The 20,930-nt window shown below is 37.5% G+C and overlaps 1 protein-coding gene across 8 annotated transcripts in view; it reads left to right on the plus strand.

Moving 5' to 3' along the window:
* Window positions 1–979: 979 nt before the first annotated feature.
* Window positions 980–20,930, plus strand: part of LOC311289202 (uncharacterized protein) — a 31,728-nt gene continuing 11,777 nt past the window's right edge. For 2 of the 8 annotated variants that reach the window (XM_084407006.1, XM_084407008.1), the window contains exons 1-2: window positions 980–1,046; window positions 1,526–1,932. In XM_084407006.1, the coding sequence (XP_084263132.1) occupies window positions 1,587–1,932 (346 nt within the window). In that variant the 5' untranslated portion in view covers window positions 980–1,046; window positions 1,526–1,586. Of the gene's footprint in view, window positions 1,203–1,525; window positions 1,933–11,919; window positions 12,140–12,264; window positions 12,349–13,411; window positions 13,488–20,930 lie in introns of all 8 variants that reach the window. The other 6 variants (XR_014627082.1, XM_084407007.1, XM_084407009.1 and 3 more) reach the window with 5 other exon arrangements.

A 20,930-nucleotide genomic window follows, 5' to 3' on the forward strand; every position in this document is an offset into this window, starting at 1 on the left:
TCAATTCATACAGTATATTTCATTGATTTCACAGCTTTAAAATTTACTTAATTTTTTTGAGTGTAAAAATGTTTCACCAAAATTTTTTTTGTAAATAAGAGTTAAACTTTTTAGAGTGTACATTCGACAGGTTACTGGATTAGATCAGTGGAAAAGAGAGCCACATTTCAATTACCTTCGATGTTGGAGCCATTCACCATCATATGTGTCTCCGTTGGGGTATGTGTAAAAACCATGACCCTGCCTCTCCACCCAGCTTCCTGAGGAAGAGGAAGAAATATCACACGTGAAGACTGTAGTTAGAAGTCCGAGTCCGAAGTCCGATCTCCATCCATCCATCCATCCATCCATCCATCCATCCATCCACGCACACATATATATTTACAAACTTTTATGTTAGATGTGATTAATCACAATGAATCGATTTGACAGCACTAAAATATACTATTGTTCATTGTTAATTCATGTTTGTTTACAATAAATTAACTAATGTTTATTAACTTGCACTGTTAAAAATGTACATTTAATTAACATAGATTAATAAGTACTGTAAAAGCAGGGATATTTTAGTGTTATTTATATACTATTATAGTTTTATTAATATTATGAATTAGCTTTTTTTATATATTCAGTTTTCATTTTAATTTATGTTTAATTTTGTAATTTGTTATGTGCTGATGTCATTTTTATTCGTTTATTAAAAATATTTCTATAGTTTATTTTTATTTTATTACAGTAAGTGATTTTAGTACTTCAGCTGTATTTCAGTTTACAAAAATAGTTTTAATAGTTTTAGTTTCTAGTTTTTTTTTTAACAATAACAACTCTGTGTAAAGTCAAGTCACGTATTATTAACTTGTATTTCACCAATACATTCAGCTCTGAATTTTGTCATCTTTTATAATAAAATAAAATCTATGTAAATTTCTATGCACTTTTGTCATTATAACCTGCAGCGTGTGAACAGGACTTTTAATTTGGTCTCCAAGAGTGACGTCATAAGGCGGCGCGCGCTCCCGCATCTGTTGTGATTCGGCTGAGGAAAGGTTTGTGTTTTAAACGATAGACACCGTTTAATCGGCTTCCAAGTTTTAAAAACGACGCATAATGAATTAGGCATTATTAAGTGTAACGTTGCATTATGTAACGTTTATTAATGTCGTGTGAGCAAAGTAACAATGAAAACTCGTGAATAACAAAAGGTGCGTTTCAATTCTGTCTCTGGCGAGCAGTGAATCAAATACTTTTTCAAAGTGATTCAGTGATTCGAAGTGTTATATTTCTATTTATATCTCTATTTCTACAAATCAGTAAATAACTAAACTGCCTATTATATTAAGTGTCTTTATAATTAGCATTCTTTTATACATTTGTAGTGCTAATTGTTTTGTGTGTAATCAGGTGATTTAAATCTGACTGTCTCCCTTACTAGTTTGTTGAACTACTGACCTAGAGCAGATTGAGATGCACAGAGATTTAGTTTGGATTTATTTTTCTTTCTGCTAATTATTCTCATTTTAAACAGGACAAACACACAGAAAAACTCCTGCTGAAGCAACTGAGGTCCACGTAACACTATTATAAAGATGGCGTTTATTAAAGAGGAGAGTGAAGACATAAGGATTGAAGAAACATTTAGTGTGAAACAAGAAGAAACTGAGGAACAAACAAAGATGGAGTTTATTAAAGAGGAGAGTGAAGAGATGAAGATTGAAGAAACATTTAGTGTAAAACAAGAAGAAACCAAGGAACACACAAAGATGGATTTTATTAAAGGGGAAAGTGAAGACATGAAGATTGAAGAAACATTCAGTGTGAAACAAGAAGAAACTGAGGAACAAACAAAGATTACTTTTACTAAATTGGAGAGTGAAGACATGAGGATTGAAGAAACATCCAGTGTGAAACATGAAGAAACTGAGGATCAAACAGGTTAGTTTCATTTTCAAAGCTGAACTCACTCACTTGATCCTTATTAAAATGTCCAGCTCTACAGAAATAAGTGATATTTTGTAGGGGTGCGCCGATCCGATACCGTATCGGTTTTGTTTCAATACTGCCATTTCTTTGCCAGATCAGGTATCGGCCAGACGAGACCGATCCAAATCCAATGTTGTGCATACACTATTCTGTGTTATTGTTAGACCACACAAAAGGCACAAAAACTTTATGAAGCCCCATAATGTTTTCATACAGTATATTCCAAGTTTTCTGAAGCCATTCCATAGTTGAATGTGAGGTATAGGCTAGATTAAGGCTGCACGATTAATGGAAGTGAAACCGCACGCGATTTGGCCAAGGCTGCGATTATTTTATGCAGCTTGTCAGTGAAGTACGGCTCTGTGATCAGTAGTAAATGCTGCTCCATCTGAATGCCAGACACTCCAAATCTGCCCCGCCACAGAAGTAGACAACACTCGTCATTCCAAAAAATCCCTATGGGCATCATACTATCGCTGAAGCTGAATAAACAGCAGATTGAAACGCTTTGATTTAAAAAAAAAAATTGTCTTTTGTTGGATAAAAATGCTTCTCATGTTTGGAAAGATGTTTGATGCGTATAAGCGATAGGGATGCTCCGATCAGGATTTTTGTAGCCGATACCAATCACTGATTTTTTTTTTGTCATGTGATCGGCCGATATCGATCCCGATACCAATGCTTAATATACTTAATATAGGCCTAAAACAAAGATTAATACAAAAAAAATGGAGCAGTCTGATGCAGCTTAAAAACTTAAACATATGTTCCATATTTATGTTTAAATAATATATATATTTTTTTTTTATTTCATCTGTTTATTATAAGAAAAGGGAACTGCATGAGATGGGTAAGATGTGGGTCAGACACGATTTTGACCACTTAAGTTTAATTTTGTATAAAGCCATTCTTTAAAGTGAATTTTGTTTTGTATAAATTGTATTTTAATTTCAGTCAATGTTTCATCAACCAATTTCCTGGATTTAATAAATAAGAAGCTATATAGCAGGCAATATAATCAGGACACGGAGGTGCCGGCGCGTGAACTGAGCACGTCTCATAAATGAACCGAAACTCAGCGTATAAGCTACTTGCCTCACAGACCTGAGAAATGTGTAGAAAGCTTGTAATGTCCACTTAAAAAACAAACAAAAAAACTAGAGATGCACCGATTACCGTATTTTCCGCACTATAAGGCGCACTTAAAAGCCTTTAATTTTTTCAAAAAACGACAGTGCGCCTTATAATCCGGAGCGCCTTATATATGGATCTGGCGCCTTATGTTAACGTCTGTTAAACAACCGCTGACTTAAACCTTGTTTATACTTTCGCCTGACACCGGAGCGCGAGCCTCCGCTGACTGCGCGCGCAACTCCCCAAACAGACGAGGCATTTATACTTGACGCAACTGTTTTGTTTTAGACTGAACACCAGACCATATAACTGATTTAGACGTGCAAACTGGGTGCCGGTGTGATGAGATGTGTCTGCTCGGGCAGATTCGGCTCAAAGTCATGCATCTTCGGATTCAGAGGCGCGCGCGCTGTATCTGCCGAATCTGCCTGAACAGACGGATATAATTTTTTTTATTACCTTCGCGCTCATGCAGACGCGTCTATTATAAACAAGGTATGGTTTACATTTGGACTTTGGATGTGATCTTAGGCTTGAAAAGGTTGGTGACCGACGTCTTTTCCAGAATGGCAGCATAGTTTGTTGGCTCTGGCAATTTGCACCTTTACCTTGCCCCAGACCAAAGATATTCATTATTTTTAAGTACAAAACGTGAAATTAAAGGGGCGATTATGGAGAAAAGGGGAAGACAAAGAAAAACCACTACAAAAGACGACGAAATCAACCCAAACGTGCCTGACGAAGTTAGCGCGAGCTGCGACGGATCGCATGGGGGAGAGCAAATTAGCCTGGAGAAGATTCTCAATGAGATCAAGGAATTTCGTCAAGATAGCCACAAACAACTGCAGGATATAAAAGAAGAATTGAACAAATCCAATAAAAGAATTGAAGAGGCTGAAAGTAGAATAGACGAGGCAGAGACTCGAATTCAAAACACGGAAGAAGTGCTGGAGGAGATGCTGCGGCTAACGGAGCAAGTTGAATCTAGGCTAAACGATCAGGAGGGACGAGCCAGACGATCAAACATCAGGATTTACGGCGTACCGGAAAGATCTGAGGAGAATTTTTCGGACATGATTTCCTTTCTGGAAGATTTCCTCAAATCGACCCTAGGCTTAAACTCAGCGATGGATCTCCAGGTTGAAAGGGCCCATAGATCGCTAGCGCCTCATCCACCAACCACAGCCAAACCGCGATCAATAATTGCCAAGTTCCTTAACTACAGGACAAAAGAGATGGTAATTAAAACAGCATGGGAGAAGAAAGTGATTGAATGGAAAGGCAATAGGATCTCTTTCGACCATGATTACGCCCCTGATGTACTTTGGAAACGGAGGAAGTACCAAGAAGCTAAACGGGTTCTGAAGGAACACGATATCAAATTCCAGTCACGATTCCCGGCCAGACTGAAGGTGTTCTACGCCGAACGCACAGTTATCTACAATTCCGCGGAGGAGGCAGCGACCGATATGGCGAAAAGAGGTCTCCCGATGACGGTAAACGACTCACCCCTTACATTGATTCAGCGAGTTCAGCGGCTGACCTGGAGAAAGACCGGCAAAAAACGCGGACCTCCTGGCAATACGTATCCGTCCTATAAAGACAAACTTCTCGCATTCAGACGCCCACAAACAGAGGATCAGTGAGTGAAAAGATGTGCACTTTAAGTGAGACCTAAATGAATGTAACTTAACTGATGTCCCTCTCTCTAAGCACTTTTATTAACATTTTGCCACTTTTCTACTTTTAAGTTCTACTTCCCGATTAGAGAATATATAATTTAGTTGCAAATCGTGCCAAAGGAAAAGATGAACAATTTCAAAGACTGTACGATCTTAAGTACTACATGGGCCCTCAGTACATGGCGAGTACAAGAGGCTAAACCCGTGGAGCATTCTTGTCATCAGTGCTCACTGAAGGGTCGATATAATACGACCCCTGACTTGGAAGTCTTGTTTTCATTTTTATTTTGTTTTGTCTATTTTCACTTAGAATTTCTGGCTGTTCATTGTTACATGTTGAGTTCATGTTCACTGTTAATCCAGAGGGGGGCGCTAATTGACGATAGTGATAGGAGTTGGAAGAAAAGTCAAAGATACACAAAAATAAAAGAAAATGAGTAATTATATAAAAGTAGCATCATTTAACGTAAATGGCTTACTCAATCCTGTTAAAAGAAGTAAGATTCTAACCAAACTTAAAAAAGAGAAAATCGAGATAGCATTGCTTCAAGAGACGCATCTTAATGAGACAGAGCATAGCAAATTAAACCGAATGGGATTTAAGTATGTTTTTTCTGCTTCATTTGGGTCTGGGCATAGGAGAGGAGTTGCTGTCTTAATCTCTAATAAAATAGCTTACGAACACATTTCTGAACTTAAAGATAGAGAGGGCAGATATATAATGGTAAGAGGTAGAATCGAGGGCACCCTAATAACTATTCTCAATGTTTATGCTCCTCCGAACAGCAATTGTTCCTTTTTTAAGACCCTGATAGATTTAATAGCTTCTGAATCTCAAGGTATTTTCATAGGTGGGGGCGATTTAAATGTATTATTAAACCCTAAATTAGATTCTTCAAACCCTTCCACCCTAAAAGCGAGTCCAGTGAGTAGACAAATAAACATAATGTTGAAAGAAATAGGATTGATTGATGTATGGAGATTTTTTCACCAAGGACAAAGAGATTACACATATTATTCACATCCGCATACATCTTATTCAAGAATTGATTACTTTCTGGCGTTTGGACGAGACAAATTTAGAATTATGGACTGTGAAATAGGTTTAATTGATATTTCAGACCATGCATTAATATCACTTTCAATAAACTTAGAGAACAAACCAAAAAACACTCTCTGGAGATTAAACTCTGGCATCCTAAATAATCAAGACATTAAGCAACACCTTAAAACAGAAATAGAGCAATATATAGAGCAGAATGATAATGGCCTAGTGTCCCCGACCATTTTATGGGATGCATGTAAAGCGGTTCACAGGGGTAAAATTATAGCTATTGCTTCCAAACTGAAGAAATGTAGGATACAGAAAATGAACACACTTAAAAATAATTTGAATCAGTTAGAAATGAAAAATAAGAAAAATCCTAATAAAAATATGTCTCAGGAAATTAGGAAAATTAAAACTGAATTAGACCATTTATATACACAGGAAGTTGAGAAAAAACTAATGTTTCTAAAGCAGAAATACTATGAATCTGGGGGGAAGGCAATGAAATTACTGGCCAGAAGGTTACATAAACAGCAGGCAGACTCAACTATACAGAAGATACAAGACCCTATATCAAAACAGGTATTGCATAAGCCAGAAGATATCCAGAGAGTGTTTGAAGGTTATTATAGAAAACTATACACCCAAACTCAAGCTGTAGATCCTGTTGATATCAATGCTTTCCTCACTCCTTTAAAACTTCCTTTAATTAGTGATACTTTGAATGCCAAATTAACTGCAGATATAACTGAGGAGGAGATAAATAAAGCAATATCCAGACTCAAAACAAATAAATCTCCAGGCCCAGACGGATTTACTTCCGAATGGTATAAGATTTTTAGACAACAAATTACCCCAATTCTACTACCAGCTTTTAATTGTGTTCTACAAGGAGGTGAATTGCCACCTTCGTGGCGAGAGGCTGTTATCTCTGTGATTCCAAAAGAGGGGAAAAACAAACATGATTGCACAGCTTATAGGCCTATTTCTGTATTGAATATGGACTATAAGTTATTTGCCTCAGTTTTAACAAAAAGGCTTGAACTGATCATGCCGGATCTAATTAATTCTGACCAAACTGGCTTCATTCGTGGTAGACAAACACAAGACAATATTAGACGGACTCTCCATATCATCAACCATATTCAGGACTCTAATTTACAAGCTGTTCTGTTGAGCCTAGATGCCGAGAAGGCTTTTGATTCTGTCAATTGGCTTTTTCTTAAGTGCGTTCTCTCTAAGTTTAATTTCCATAAGAAGTTTATTCAAGTAATTCAAACCATTTATTCCTGCCCCTCTGCAAGAATTAAAATAAATGGCGATCTGTCTAAGAGCTTCACACTGGGGAGGGGTACAAGACAAGGGTGCCCTCTGTCCCCTTTCCTTTTTGCATTGTTTATTGAACCCCTGGGGCAGTGGATCAGGCAAAATTCAAAAATAAAAGGTATCAATATTAATGGCGATGAACACAAAGTAGCTCTATTTGCCGACGACGTATTAGTGTATTTAAAAGATCCAACTGAGTCGTTGGTGGAGTTGATGGAAACATTAAAAAAATTTGGACCCCTTTCAGGATTTAAATTGAATATCCTAAAAACACAATTATTAACTTTCAACTTTAATCCTCCGAAAGAAATTAAAAAAGATTATTGTTTAAAATGGGATCTTAAATATATTAAATACTTAGGAATACATATCCCCAAAGATATAAAGGACCTAGAAGGACTTAATTATGATCCCATAAAAAAAAAAATCAAAACAGACATCGCAAGATGGAATTTATTACCTTTTTTAAATATGAGATCTAGAATTGATTCAATCAAGCAAAACATATTACCAAGATTACTTTATCTGTTTCAGTCTCTGCCTGTTGCCTTGCCCAAAAAACAATTTACAGAATGGGACAAATTGATCTCCAGATTCATATGGCAGGGTAAGAGGCCAAGGGTCAAATTTAAAACCCTGCAGTTGAGTAAGGAAAGGGGAGGGGTGGCCCTTCCATGTCTAAAAACATATTTTTGTGCTGCACAATTGAGACCAATAGTCTGTTGGTGCAACCCAGAATACCAAGCAAGATGGAAAGATATTGAGATAGGTTGGCTTGGGGAGATTCCTATACAAGCGACAATTGTAGATGAAATTCTAATCAAAAACAAAAGAGAAAATCAGTGTATTAATGTAACTCAGAAAATTTGGCACGAGATTATCAAGGAGTACAAAATAAAGGACAGTGTGAGAATACTGAAATGGAGTACATATGACTCAGACTTTAGAGCAAATACATTGGACACTCGTTTCAAATTGTGGTCTAAGAAAGGGATTACAGCCTATTGCTCAATAATGGATAAAGGTCAATTATTAGATTTTCAATCCTTGAAAGAAAGATTCAATTTAGAATCTAAGGACTTCTTCAGATATCTTCAACTGCGACAACATTTCTATCAGAAAATTAAAAAAACATCTGATGAAGATCCAAATAAGATTGCTTTAGTTAAAATAATCACTTCAGCGTATAATGCTCAACCAATGGGGAAGACTATTACTAAATTATATAAAGCATTAACAGATTTACAAGGAGATTCATCCCTATATATTAAGGAGAGATGGGAAAAGGAAAGCAGTTTGGTAATAACAACTGAGGATTGGGAAAAAATATGCAAACTACAATGGACAACTTCTCGCTCCTTATACTGGAGAGAATTTTGCTGGAGAAATATTATCCGTTTTTTTATTACTCCAATACAGAAAAACAAATTTTCAGGTAGCGCAAATTGTTGGAGACAGTGCGGTTCTCAGGATGCCAACCACTTTCACATATTTTGGGATTGCCCTAACATCAGAGGATTTTGGAAAGATATACACAGTATACTAGAAAAAATTCTAGGCTCTTCAGTTGATTACAGTTTTGAGACACTTTATTTAGGTATTGAGCCGATGATCTCCTGGGAAAGGAGGAACAAATACATGTATAGAATAATTCTTGCATCGAGCAAAAAAGCAATAACCAGATGCTGGTATAAACCTAATCCCCCGCAAATACAAGATTGGATCGATGTTTTAAAATGCATTTTCAATATGGAGAGAATTACATTTTATGTGAATTTTCAAAAGGATTTGTTTATCAATTTCTGGTCTAAATGGATTGAATACATAACTCCTATTGAACCAAATACCTTTTTGGTTTAGAGTTTTTGTGTTTTTGTTTTTTGAGCGATGAGATTACCTCTCCCCTCTTTTGTAAATAGTTTGTGTTTTAAATTTGAAGAAAACTGTAAAGGGATATGAAGAGGTGTTACTGTTGCCACTGTCACCGCCTGGAGAGTTTTGTTAGTCCTGTTTAACAAATATTTATGAAATCCGGTAAAGCTGTAAAAGTGACATATGTGATCAGTCGTGAATTGTATCCCTTCCCAATAAAAACTTTAAAAAAAAAAAAAAGAAAAGGTTGGTGACCACTGCATAACGCAAACCCAGTCAAACGTTTGACTGCAGTATCTTCTATTCTAAGCGCCTTATAATCCGGTGTGCCCTATATATGAAAACAGTTCTAAAATAGGCCATTCATTGAAGGTGCGCCTTATAATCCGGTGCGCCTTAATAGTGCGGAAAATACGGTACAATTTTCTAGGCCGATTCCGATTTTTCATTGAGTTTGACCTGCCGATACCGATTTTAGCCGATTCCGATTAAATTTTTTTCTAACCACTTAACAGCACACACAAATATTTATTTTCGATCTTTTCTTTAACCCTTTCACACGTAAGTTTATCACTTAACCCCTAGTTGCTCCAGAGGCGTGCGACCTCTGACATATATAGCAATTGTAAGTCGCTTTGGATAAAAGCGTCAGCTAAATGATTAAATGAAAATGTAAATCTTGAAACTAGAGTTTAAAATATTCTAACTGACACCCCCACCCCCCACCCCCCAGAGTGAGTTTTTAAGGCGAACGTTCCCTTTAATGTTTCCATGGCGACGCGTCACGCGATACACCGTAGCCACAATAATACTGTATGACAGATGTGTCGCTTTTATTTCGCTTTTCCTTTTTTATTCAAAATATTCACAAACTTGCTTACCATGTCATCAACTAGCCTATCTGATATTCCGATGCTCAAATACGTGTAAGTGAGTGTGTTTGGTCGTTTAAAAACCTTTATAAATAATCTTGATCTATAATAACATGAGATGGGCGCCGCAATGTTGTCCTGTCAGTCGGATTTACAGCACGTGAATTCATCAGTTTCTCCCGAAATAAATGCAAGAAAGTGGCCGGTGAACTGAGAAGAATAGAGTAAACTTTATAGTTACTTCCACTATGTTTGTCTGATATGAATAAAACATGTCGGCAAATTATATTTGAATAGATTGTTATTGCTGCTTCCACAGACATCAGTGTGTATTTTACAAACTCCAAATGTATTGTTTTACTCGTGCTTATGTGTATTTAAATATATGAAGCTTAAAATAAACATTATGAGGTTGAAAACACTGCTTAGTTGTGATCTATGACAGCGCCGACTCTGGCTCAGCCCCAGCCAATGCGCGAAAGCACAGTTTGAATCTGGCAGTTATGCACGTCACTGAATATTATAAATGTGGCACCGTACTCTCGGGCACAGAGATAAAAATCCCATATATGAGACCGTACCGCTCAAAAGGTTAATCATGCGGCGCCCGAGTGCATTTGACCGGCGTAAAATCGGCATATGTCAGACTGACCGGCCGGTCGGCGGTCATGGCCGATCACGTGAAAATCAGCCAATTCCGGTCACCAGCCGATCAATCGGTGCATCTCTAAAAAAAAAAACAATTCAAATCGATAAGAAATGGCCTACTCTCTGCTAATCCGTATGACGTGTGCATTTCTCTCTATAGGCGCGTTCACTACATGCGAAGATGGCGAGTCAGCATCGCCAATTGTATCTTTGCAGCCAGAAAACACTAGTTTATTAATAAACAATTAAAATGTAGCATGCTGCATAAACATTACTTTTGCCGGTTCTTTGTGGCAAGATGTATGCATGCATGCGCTTGAGATGTGGAATATAGGCAATATATTACAATAGCGCTCATTATGGTTTCTCTCCCATGTGTATGTAAGTAATTAAATTAACATAAATATGCGATTAGTCTAATGGCTTAAATTAACTACTACTAGTCGACTAGAAAATAACTTTAGTCGTGCAACTTATTTCACATATTTTCTAACCAGCATGTCACAAAGGCCGTTCTGAGCGAGCGGCGCTGTGTGGACTGAGCGAGCGAAGCAGAATCTTCAGAAAGGCGCTCTCGCTCTGGAGGACAATGCTCCTCCACGTGAGATTTCTTGCAACATACACGGCAAATAGCTAATTGTTTTCATTGTTTCTCGAAACATCATAGTAATTCCACTCCGGCGATGACATGACCGCATCGCCAGATCATTTAAGTCCCCACGCATCATGTACCTCCTCACGTTTTGACGTCATCAAATTGTGATCGGTTTGTGAGATCGGCCAAATTTAGTGAGTACCGGTCGAGTCATAAAATGTGATTATCGGCCGATGCCGATCGATCGGAGCATCTCTATCAAGCGACTCGCAGTGCTTTCAGATGGAGCAGCATTTATGACTGATCACAGAGCCGTACGTCACTAACAAGCTGCGCATAAAAAATAATCGCAGCCTTTGCGATTTCATAATTGCAATAAGCCAAATCGTATCAAGCGCAATATCATGTTAATTGCGATTTAATTGTGCATAATATTTAAAGCTGCAGTCTGTAACTTTTTGTGTTAAAAATTATCCAAAATAAATTGAGCAAGTACATAACCAGCCAGTGTTCAAAACTATCTGCTTGCTGTAGCTCGATTCAAAACGGTAAGCTTGTAATAATGTTTTTAATTCCAGTGGTACTGGTGGATTTCCACAGGAAATTTGAGCATGTCTTTGCGTCATAACGTCACATCTGTACACATAAAGAAGGAGTCCTGGCTAGTAGGCTATGAGTGTGAGGATGTTGGAGGTGGAGATTTATAGCCTTTTCTCACAGCACTTGAAATAATTAAACTTATCAATTTGATGGCGGATCCAGAATGTTTCAAACGACAATCACCAGTGACAACTGGAGATTCACCCATTGTAAAACCCAAAAGACTTCGGACTTCGGAGTGGCTAGAGAAAAAAAGAGACTGCAACCGGGCCCACGCGAAAACAAGGATAAACATCGGCAGGGCTTTTGAAAGGTGGCGTGAACTCCGTGTTTTGAAGGGGTTCAAGACGGACGCAGAGACGGCTTTTTTTCTGCTGGACAGGTAAGACATTTCAATGGTTCAATTACGTAACAGTAGCTTAATTTACACAGTTACGGAGTTTCCTTTGTTGTGCCTTTCTCGTTTTGCTATGTGCATTATGGTACATATCAATTGTTTTGTGTTAGCTATGAGAAGGAGCAATTCACCTCTACTCCAAGAGAGACAAACCCGCCTCCTCCGTTGTCAAGTATTGGATCTGAATCAGATCGGTAAAGTGAAATTTTTCCTGTCGTGAGATGTTAGCGGAAGAGTTATATTTTGTAAAACACGTTTATGCATAACAGGGATTCAGTAGTGTTGTTTTTGGCGGCTTGTTTTAATTTTAGTCTTAGTCTAGTCTTTGTGTCAAGCTGTCATTTTAGTTTTTAGTAGTTTTAGTCACGTTCATACTCTTTTTAGTCTAGTCAAGTTTCAGTCGACTAAAAGTCTGAGCATTTTAGTCTTATTTTAGTCAGAATTATCCATGACATTTTCGTCTAGTTTTAGTCAATGAAAATTGTATTTTAGTCTCTTTTTAGTAATGCAGTTCTGTTTAACCCAGTCAATATAGTGTACCACTATATGGAGAAATAGCAAAAATAGCAAACAGAAAAGTAACACTCGTCTCATTCGTGGAGGTTGAAAAACAAGTTATTTGTGAAAGCACTATAGCGCGTGCTGCTCCTGCACCGCATACACACTGCACACGGAGGATGTGTGAAACGGGCGTCAGACTTAACTTTGTTTGTTGTCGTTTACGCTAACTTTTAATAATTTGGAATAATAACTAATAATGCTGCGAGAGGGGCTTGAGGAAGTGACGTCGCCTGCGTCTGCGCAGTGCGACCTGATGCAGCCCCTGAAGTGAGACACGGGAAACAGAAATACTGCAAAATAATAATAATAACGCGGTTAAACGAGACGAAATAACGTCATAACATTTCGTCTCGTCTCGTAGCATAGTTTTTATTTTGTAAACCACATTTAGTCTTGTTTTTATTCGTCAACAATATCGCATTATACATTTGATTATAGTTATCGTCACATGACCAGCATTTACGTTGCGTCTCGTCTCGTTTTCGTCACGTGATAAAGGTTCGTTGACGATGATATTTAGTCATAATTTTCGTTGACGAAAGTAACACTAGGATTGTTCATACACTGTTTATTTCATAGCACTATGATTGTTATTTGTTTGTACACGTTAACTGCTCTACCATATAATCTGCTGTTTCCATGACATGAAAATTCTCAGACTGTGAAATTGACACTCATTTGTTACTCCTTATACAGAGAAACAGATTTTTCTGTCCCTGGAGGTTGTTTTTTTGGAAAAGGAACATGATGAAGAAGAGGCATTGCATGCAAGGTTTGTACATTATCACTAGTAGTTACATAGTGTATTATTTTCTGATGAACCACAGTATATATAATATAAGTGTGTTTGTCTTCAGTTTGATGTGATGCATTCAGCCTGTGCCACTGATGTATTCAACATTTGTGTCTGTAAACTGAATGTCCCAAACAGTCAATACACAGGATGGCCCATCTATTCTTTCCATTGTATGGTCTCCAATAGGAGGACCTGTCTTTTATTTGATTATATTATATTATTATTTTCAAATGTAAGGTCTTTTCACACATACCGTAACATGGATTAAAAACTAGCTACGCTGTATGACTATCTTCAATAAGCTGTCTTCCTTTGAACTTTGGTCCAGCACATGATTTTTACATATTAGAAGCAATAATTCGTTTTTTGTAGAAATTAGACTGCATTTATTCTGTTTTAATTTCTTTTAATGTAAGTGGCGATTGATAGCCTAGTTGATAATATTATATAGGCCTACCTAATGTACTGATGTGCATTTATTTATTACATATTTTATAGTTAAGAAACATCACATGACCAGAGTGCTGTTTTCCTGAATACATTACGATTGAAAACGAGACACTTATTTCATAAGTTCATTAAACAAATAGTTAAAAATAAGTCACTTACATTTTAGATGCAATGACTGTTTTTGTTCTGTTTCAGCAGCGAAAATTTTTTCCAAATATAGATGCACCGATTGATCGACTGGTGACCGGAATTGGCCGATTTTCACGTGATCGGCCATGACCGGCGACCGGCCGGTCAGTCTGACATATGCCGATTTTATGCCGGTCAAATGCACTCGGGCGCTGCATGATTAACATCGCGCAACATCAGCATCACACGTGCACACGGAACGCACATGTAGGAAACCTCGTGAATTACGCCGTTTCACACCGCAACTGTCAGTGGCGCTTGAGCAGCGCGTTATTTTTTTTTGTCATGCATGTTAATCAATGAGTGCATTCACACCTGCAGCAGGAGCAGCGCGTGAGCGTCAAGCGAGCAGCAGTGAAGCGCCTTCAAGCGCGGGTTTCGGCGCAGGTTAGGGATGCTCATATTGACCGTTTAACCGTTAACCGAAAGTAAAAATTTTGACCGATTAATACTATCAGTTAAACGGTTTAAAACGTTTTTTTTTTAAGCTTCTTTTTTTTTTTTTTGCTGCATGGTTTAAAAATAAAATACTATATAGCTTATATTTATTAACTCACGGAGCGCGTAGACACGCGCAACCACACACGTCTCTAGCGAGACGTTACCTGTGTATTCCCGGGACATCGATCCGTCCCATAGGAGATGGTGTTTTCTGCCGCGGGTCTAATGGCGTGTTCACACCAAACGCGAATTTAATTATTTGCGTGAGTAGATTACATACAAAGTCAATGCAAAGACGCGAATGACGCGAATTGGGCGACGCGTTTGCCGCGAAAGCTCGATAATCGCCTCAATCGCGTCTTCCGCGCAAGACAAGTTGAAAAATTTCAACTCGAGCAGAAAATTCGCGTGAAGAGGTGAAATTCACCGAGTTGAGTGCGCCTCTGGATGGTGATGTGAACCCAGACACGTCGGCGTTTGGCTTTCCTCTGTATTTGGGACTTCCACAACAAGTACAGAGCAGCAATATCATTTATTTCAGACATGACGGAAAAATTATGGCAGAAAGAAATTGTGTTGTTGTTGATGATGACGACACACTCCTTTTCGCGGTATATTTTTATTCGCGAGTGACGCGAAAACAAGAAAAACATCCCGCGAGTAATCTAGTGCGAGTAAATAACGCGATGCGAATATACACTTCGCGTTTGACTGTCAACAGGCTGCGCTCCAGACTGACCCCACATCACGTTGATATGTTGCTTTTTTAAAATAAAAATTAGACAAGGTGTTGAGGTAGGGCTGCTATTTTTATTTAACGAAAAATCTTAGTCTAAAGGAAAAAATATTCCGGCTTTTTGAAAGCTTTGTTCAAACGGATTCAGTGTTTTCTTTTTGTCATCTTAATTTGTTAATTATTTAAGTTTAAAAAATATATTTACTGTAGGCCTATTTTGTTTTTTATTTGTATTATTTTATTCTGTTTTTCTCTCACTGTCAGAAATGCTGCAGGTGCGTGAAAATTTTAACTGAATCCAGGTTCTGTTGTTGATCTGTTCTGTATGCTGCTGTTTGCACTTTGCACGTTAAAATAAACCCTTTGAAAAAAGAAAAATATATATATATTTTTAAAGGGTCACAGATACGCGTCAATTTTATTTGTAATCTTATCAGTTAACGATTAATAATCGATTAACGAGTGCCGGTTGTCGGTCGGGAAAATTAATCGAAATGAGCATCCCTAGCGCAGGTCTATTTTTGCTGCTCTGCTCACGCTCAATTAAAGTGAAACCACACTTTTGATGGACAAACTAAAAATGAATTCACACAAAAAGTGCTCAAAATGCACAGAATAAGTATATCTAGTGTGTGTTAACAAGAACTGGAGTATGTCAGAAAAGAAAACGAAGACTCAAAAATATTTGTAGAAGATTTACCCATTTAAACTTGTTTTCATTAATCAGTTTTGGTTGCAAGTATGGTTACTGTGGTATGGTAAAGTATGGTTTTTATATGATTATAAAAAATAAAGTAAACTAGCCAGAAATTATAGAAATATCTTTATACTGCAAGGCTATATATATATAATATATGTGTATGTATTTCCCACACCGAGTCATTTATATAGTTCTATTTTATAGTGATTATCTGTTCAAAAAATGATCTATGTTCTATGCAAAATGTAAAATGTTCTATTAAAGAAAAGATAGAAAGTAAATATTTGTGTGTGCTGTGAAGTGGTTAGAAAAAAATGAAATCGGAATCGGCTAAAATCGGTATCGGCAGGTCAAACTCAATGGAAAATCGGAAATCGGAATCGGCCTAGAAAATTGTAATCGGTGCATCTCTAGTTCCAAACGATTGATGAGTTTATCTTTAAAATGTAAAAAAATTTCATGATCAGAATTTTACCACCTCCGCCTCGTTTTGAGCCTGGAAAAACTCTGTGTATATATTACACTACGCATCAATATCTCTTCCCTTTGTGCTCTGACTCAGTGTTGCTTCAAGCGCCTCATTCTGCGCACGGGATGCACAAACACTTTGTGCCGCTCTGTAGTGGAGCCTTTCATATTACAATACTTTAGTGTAATGAAAGTTTATTAATAACTGCAGAGTTTAGTTCCAACCCCGATCTAACAACAAGGGTCTTTCAGACCGGAGGAACATTTTCATAGTTCCTAAACTATTGGCGGAAAGTACCCGCTTTATGGTGTGTTGTCACTGCATTGAAACTGGGAACGATTGCAGCTATAGGAATGTATTTTGGGGGGACTAAATTAGCTCCTATTTCAGAGTAGGGTGTAACCCAGATGCAAATGTACGCTGATTGGCTGAACATATGCAAAACACAGGCACCCGCCATTTTTCAATAACCATGTAAACACAGTTGATTCCGTATAGGATCTAGCATACATGTTATAATTTTTTATGTTTTACGTGTCTAAACGTTTTGATGTCTGTTGCTTTGTGCGATTAAACTGGGATTAACTTTTGTGTATTTATTCGCCTTAGACCTGATGCCGTTGAAAGAGGAGAGTCAAGATCTGAATGAAATGGAAGAGAAAGATCAGTACAAGACGCATCATGACGCATCATTATTTGCTCACAGACTGAAAAGACTACCTCACGAAAAAGGGCTCAAAAGACAGGGACTTAAAGATATTTCACCTGCCAACTGTGTGAAATGAGTTTCAATAAGCATGGAAACCTTAAAATCCACATGAGTATTCACACTGGAGAGAAGACTTAAGCAGGCTAAATTGTTCATTACATTCATAATTTTTTTATGCTGTATTTTTCTAATTGCTTTTTAAAATTTATTTACTGAACTTTTCAACTCACTGTTGTTTGTTGACAGTGTACATTTAGGACCCCCAGAAGTCTAGGACCAGCGCTGATCTCTGAACACGTATTTCGAACTACGTAGAAAGAAAAAAAGTACTTTGCCATAAGTATATTGCAAAGTTCTTTTTTCTTGTCAACAAACAACAGTGAGTTGAAACTTTCAGTAAATAAATACAAAAATTTCGAACATTAATGTGTGTTGGCAGTGTGTGGACACAACCACCCTATAATGATAAAAATCTGCCCAGTGTTTTTTTTTTTTTTTTTATCCCCATAAATTATAAGCACCGTCTCAGAACAAGCCGTTCACAGATTCAGGGCAATGTGACGTAAATTAGCACAAGCCCCGCCCACAACTGTTGATTGACTGCAGTTTTAGCTTAGACCCGCCCTGAGTGAGCTAAACAAAGTCCGCCATTGTTTCCACGCCGGAGCAGGAGCATCTAAAGCGATTGAGGTGTTTTGTTGTTGGATGTAAGAATGAACATAGCAGTCTTCCTTTACTCTCGTTGTTACTCGAGGATGGATCTGTACCAACAGTTTGTGATCCAGCTTCAGTCTCCGGAGCGATAGGCCTAACGTTACTGATCACGACAGAAATGAAAGTGAGAGCGCAAACGTTATGACAGCTCATTCAGTCGTTTTACGGATATAAAGTTGACCAGTTTATTAAGCACCCACTGAAAAGGTGTGTGTATATTTGTTTACTGTTAGTTGTAACGAGTGTTTTGTGTACTTCACTGTGTATGTTGATGATAATGAAAGGGAGAGAACGAGTTTATGGATAAGACTTTAACGTGCACTTCTTATTCAGTTAATAAAGGCTAAGCAATGCGTTTGTGTAAGAAAAATATCCATGTTTAAAACTTTACAAGCTGTAATCTCAAACTACCGCTAACTGTCGTACATGCATTCACGAGAGACTGGCATTCCAGCATATGATGTAGGATGCTCCGGTGAGAATATGCTAGTTCTCGCGAGAGCCAAGTGTGTTGACATCGAAGGAGATCCATGTGAAGAATTTAATTGTTTGAGCTATACTCTACATTTTATTAGTCTGAACATGGCTTAGTTCTGTAAAATGATTCGATTTTGTTTTAAATAACAATAAAAAAAGTTACACAAAAAAATTAAAAAGGCGTTTTTGTGTTTATATCCGGGTTGCTTCAACAAAGCAAAAGTCTTAAGATTACGTGCTTCGACGTCAAAGGAAGATGCTCCATTTTAACATTCCTTGTACGTTTTTGTGCCGCTGCTTCGTCACCAGAACTTGCGCTACACCTGCGTCCTACGTCATACGCTGGAACACCAGTCTCTCGTGAGAGGACACATATAACCAATAAGCTACAAATTAAGGGTGTTGTAATATAGTTTATTTTAAAAGAACCCGGTTAGTTTTGTTGGTCCTCTTCCGCAATTTGGTCCACTTACACATTTCAGTAACATTAAAGGATTAATTCACTTCAGAATTAAAATGTTCTGATAATTTACTCACCCCCACATCAATCATCCAAGATGTTCATGTCTTTCTTCAGTCAAAAAGAAATTAAGGTTTTTGAGGAAAACATTCCAGGATTTCTCCATTTTAGTGGACTTTCCTGGGTACAATGGTTTGAAGGTCCAAATTGCAGTTTCAATGCAGCTTATCTAGCAAAACAATAGGTTAATAAAAAAAAAGTATATATACCTTTGAAGCTGCATTGAAACTGCAAAACCCTTCAAACCCTGTACCTTGTACCCTGGTTGTACCCTATTGAAGTCCACTATATGGAGTGTTTTACACAAAAACCTTAAAGGTTCCATATTGTACATATTTCTGAAGTTTTATTTTAGGTTTTGATGTCCTTAAGAATATATATTTTATCAAAAACCATCTCAATATATATTTCTCCTTTCTCAGGAGCTATTCCAAGAACAGGTCAATTTTGGCCAGTCAACTTAATATTCATGAGCCTCTCTTCTGATTGGCCTGTTATTTTCTGAGTGACCCACCATTGGTGGGGGTGGTGACTGAAAGCGGTGACTGAGTAGGTCTGACATCACATTTATACGGAAGTCACAATGGCTTGTGAAAAGGCACTGCTACTTTATGCAGGCTGTGTGCATTTGTCTGTGGATTGACTGTTTTGAAACTTATATGGTAGTTTCATAGCCCCTAGACATCTGTTATGAAAAAAGCCAGGAAATTTTAGGTTTGACAATATGGGACCTTTAAATTCTTTTTGACAAAGGCATGAACATCTTGGATGACGTGAAGGTGAGTAAATGATCAGGAAATTTTAATTCTGAAGTGAACTAATTCTTTAATATTGTTTAATATTAAGCGCTTGTACGTCTCTTACATATGTTGTTGAAGGTGAAAGTGGACCATAGAGGGGAAGAGGACAAAAAAAGTGGGTTCTTTTAAGGTGTTTTCACACCTAGTTTGTTTGAACCCTCCAAATGCTCTCGGAGCGGTTCTGCATGCATATGTGAACAAACCAAGTGATCTCAGACCCCCCTAAAGGGACCAAAAAGTAAAGCGTATTCAGACCATCTCAGGGGGTGGTCTGAGTACGGTTCGTTTGTGGGTCCGTTTGTGGTTCGATTTCCTTGTGATTATGTTAAAGTGATGAGGTTCCGGTCCATTTTGCGTTTCGTTTCAACATATGTACTGCTTTTAGAAATATCGTACTATCATGCTACAGTGTAGCCTATTCTAGGCAATTCTGGCACCTCTGTCCCAATATACTGTACAACACGAAATACATTCACTTCACATGTTAATGCAGCGGTAGAGTTGCGCTCGCGTGACACTGCAGTTATTCGCAGTCATGAACGTGTATAATTTGCATGCGTAAATAAATGCATAACATTAAACATTTCATTTGCGTGCTGTTCTGAGGGCGTACACACGAAGCGCACGCACTCTAGAAGCTTGCAGCGCGTGAGTACTGAGCTAAGTTATCTTTTGCGTCTTGTTGGGCTTAAACTTTCGAACACACAAAAAAATGCATAAACAGTCAGTTCTGTCTAACGTGAAAGTAGACAGTTGGAATATAAACAGATGTGTGTCTTTATCCATTCTGTGTGAGCTCTTAAAGTGGCAGCAAACAAAAAAATTCAAGTTGCCGCTGGCCCTTAATTAACAACAAGAAATGAACAAAGGAGAAAATCACTCACTGATCTTCACTGAAAAACTTGTAGCATTTTATTTTTTACATGTTTATTAAATTTCATATTTGAATGTTGCTGTTATATACACCACCTGTGGCTAAAAAAATAAAGCACTGTGTATTTAATTTGTATAGTATGTTTTGTATTTGTAATGTGCAGCTTTGTTCGTGAAATAATGAAATAAAGATTTTTATCTTCGCCCACTACATGGTCTGTCTTTCTTTTTTCTGTTATATTTTGTTACCTTGCAAGGCTTAGTTTTTAAATAGGGGCATAAGTGTGGCTGTACTGCTCAGTCACTTGCAAAATTGTAATAACAAAATCATGACTTGTGAT

This window comes from Rutilus rutilus (genome assembly GCF_951802725.1).
Source record: "Rutilus rutilus genome assembly, chromosome: 4".
Lineage (NCBI taxonomy): Eukaryota > Metazoa > Chordata > Actinopteri > Cypriniformes > Leuciscidae > Rutilus > Rutilus rutilus.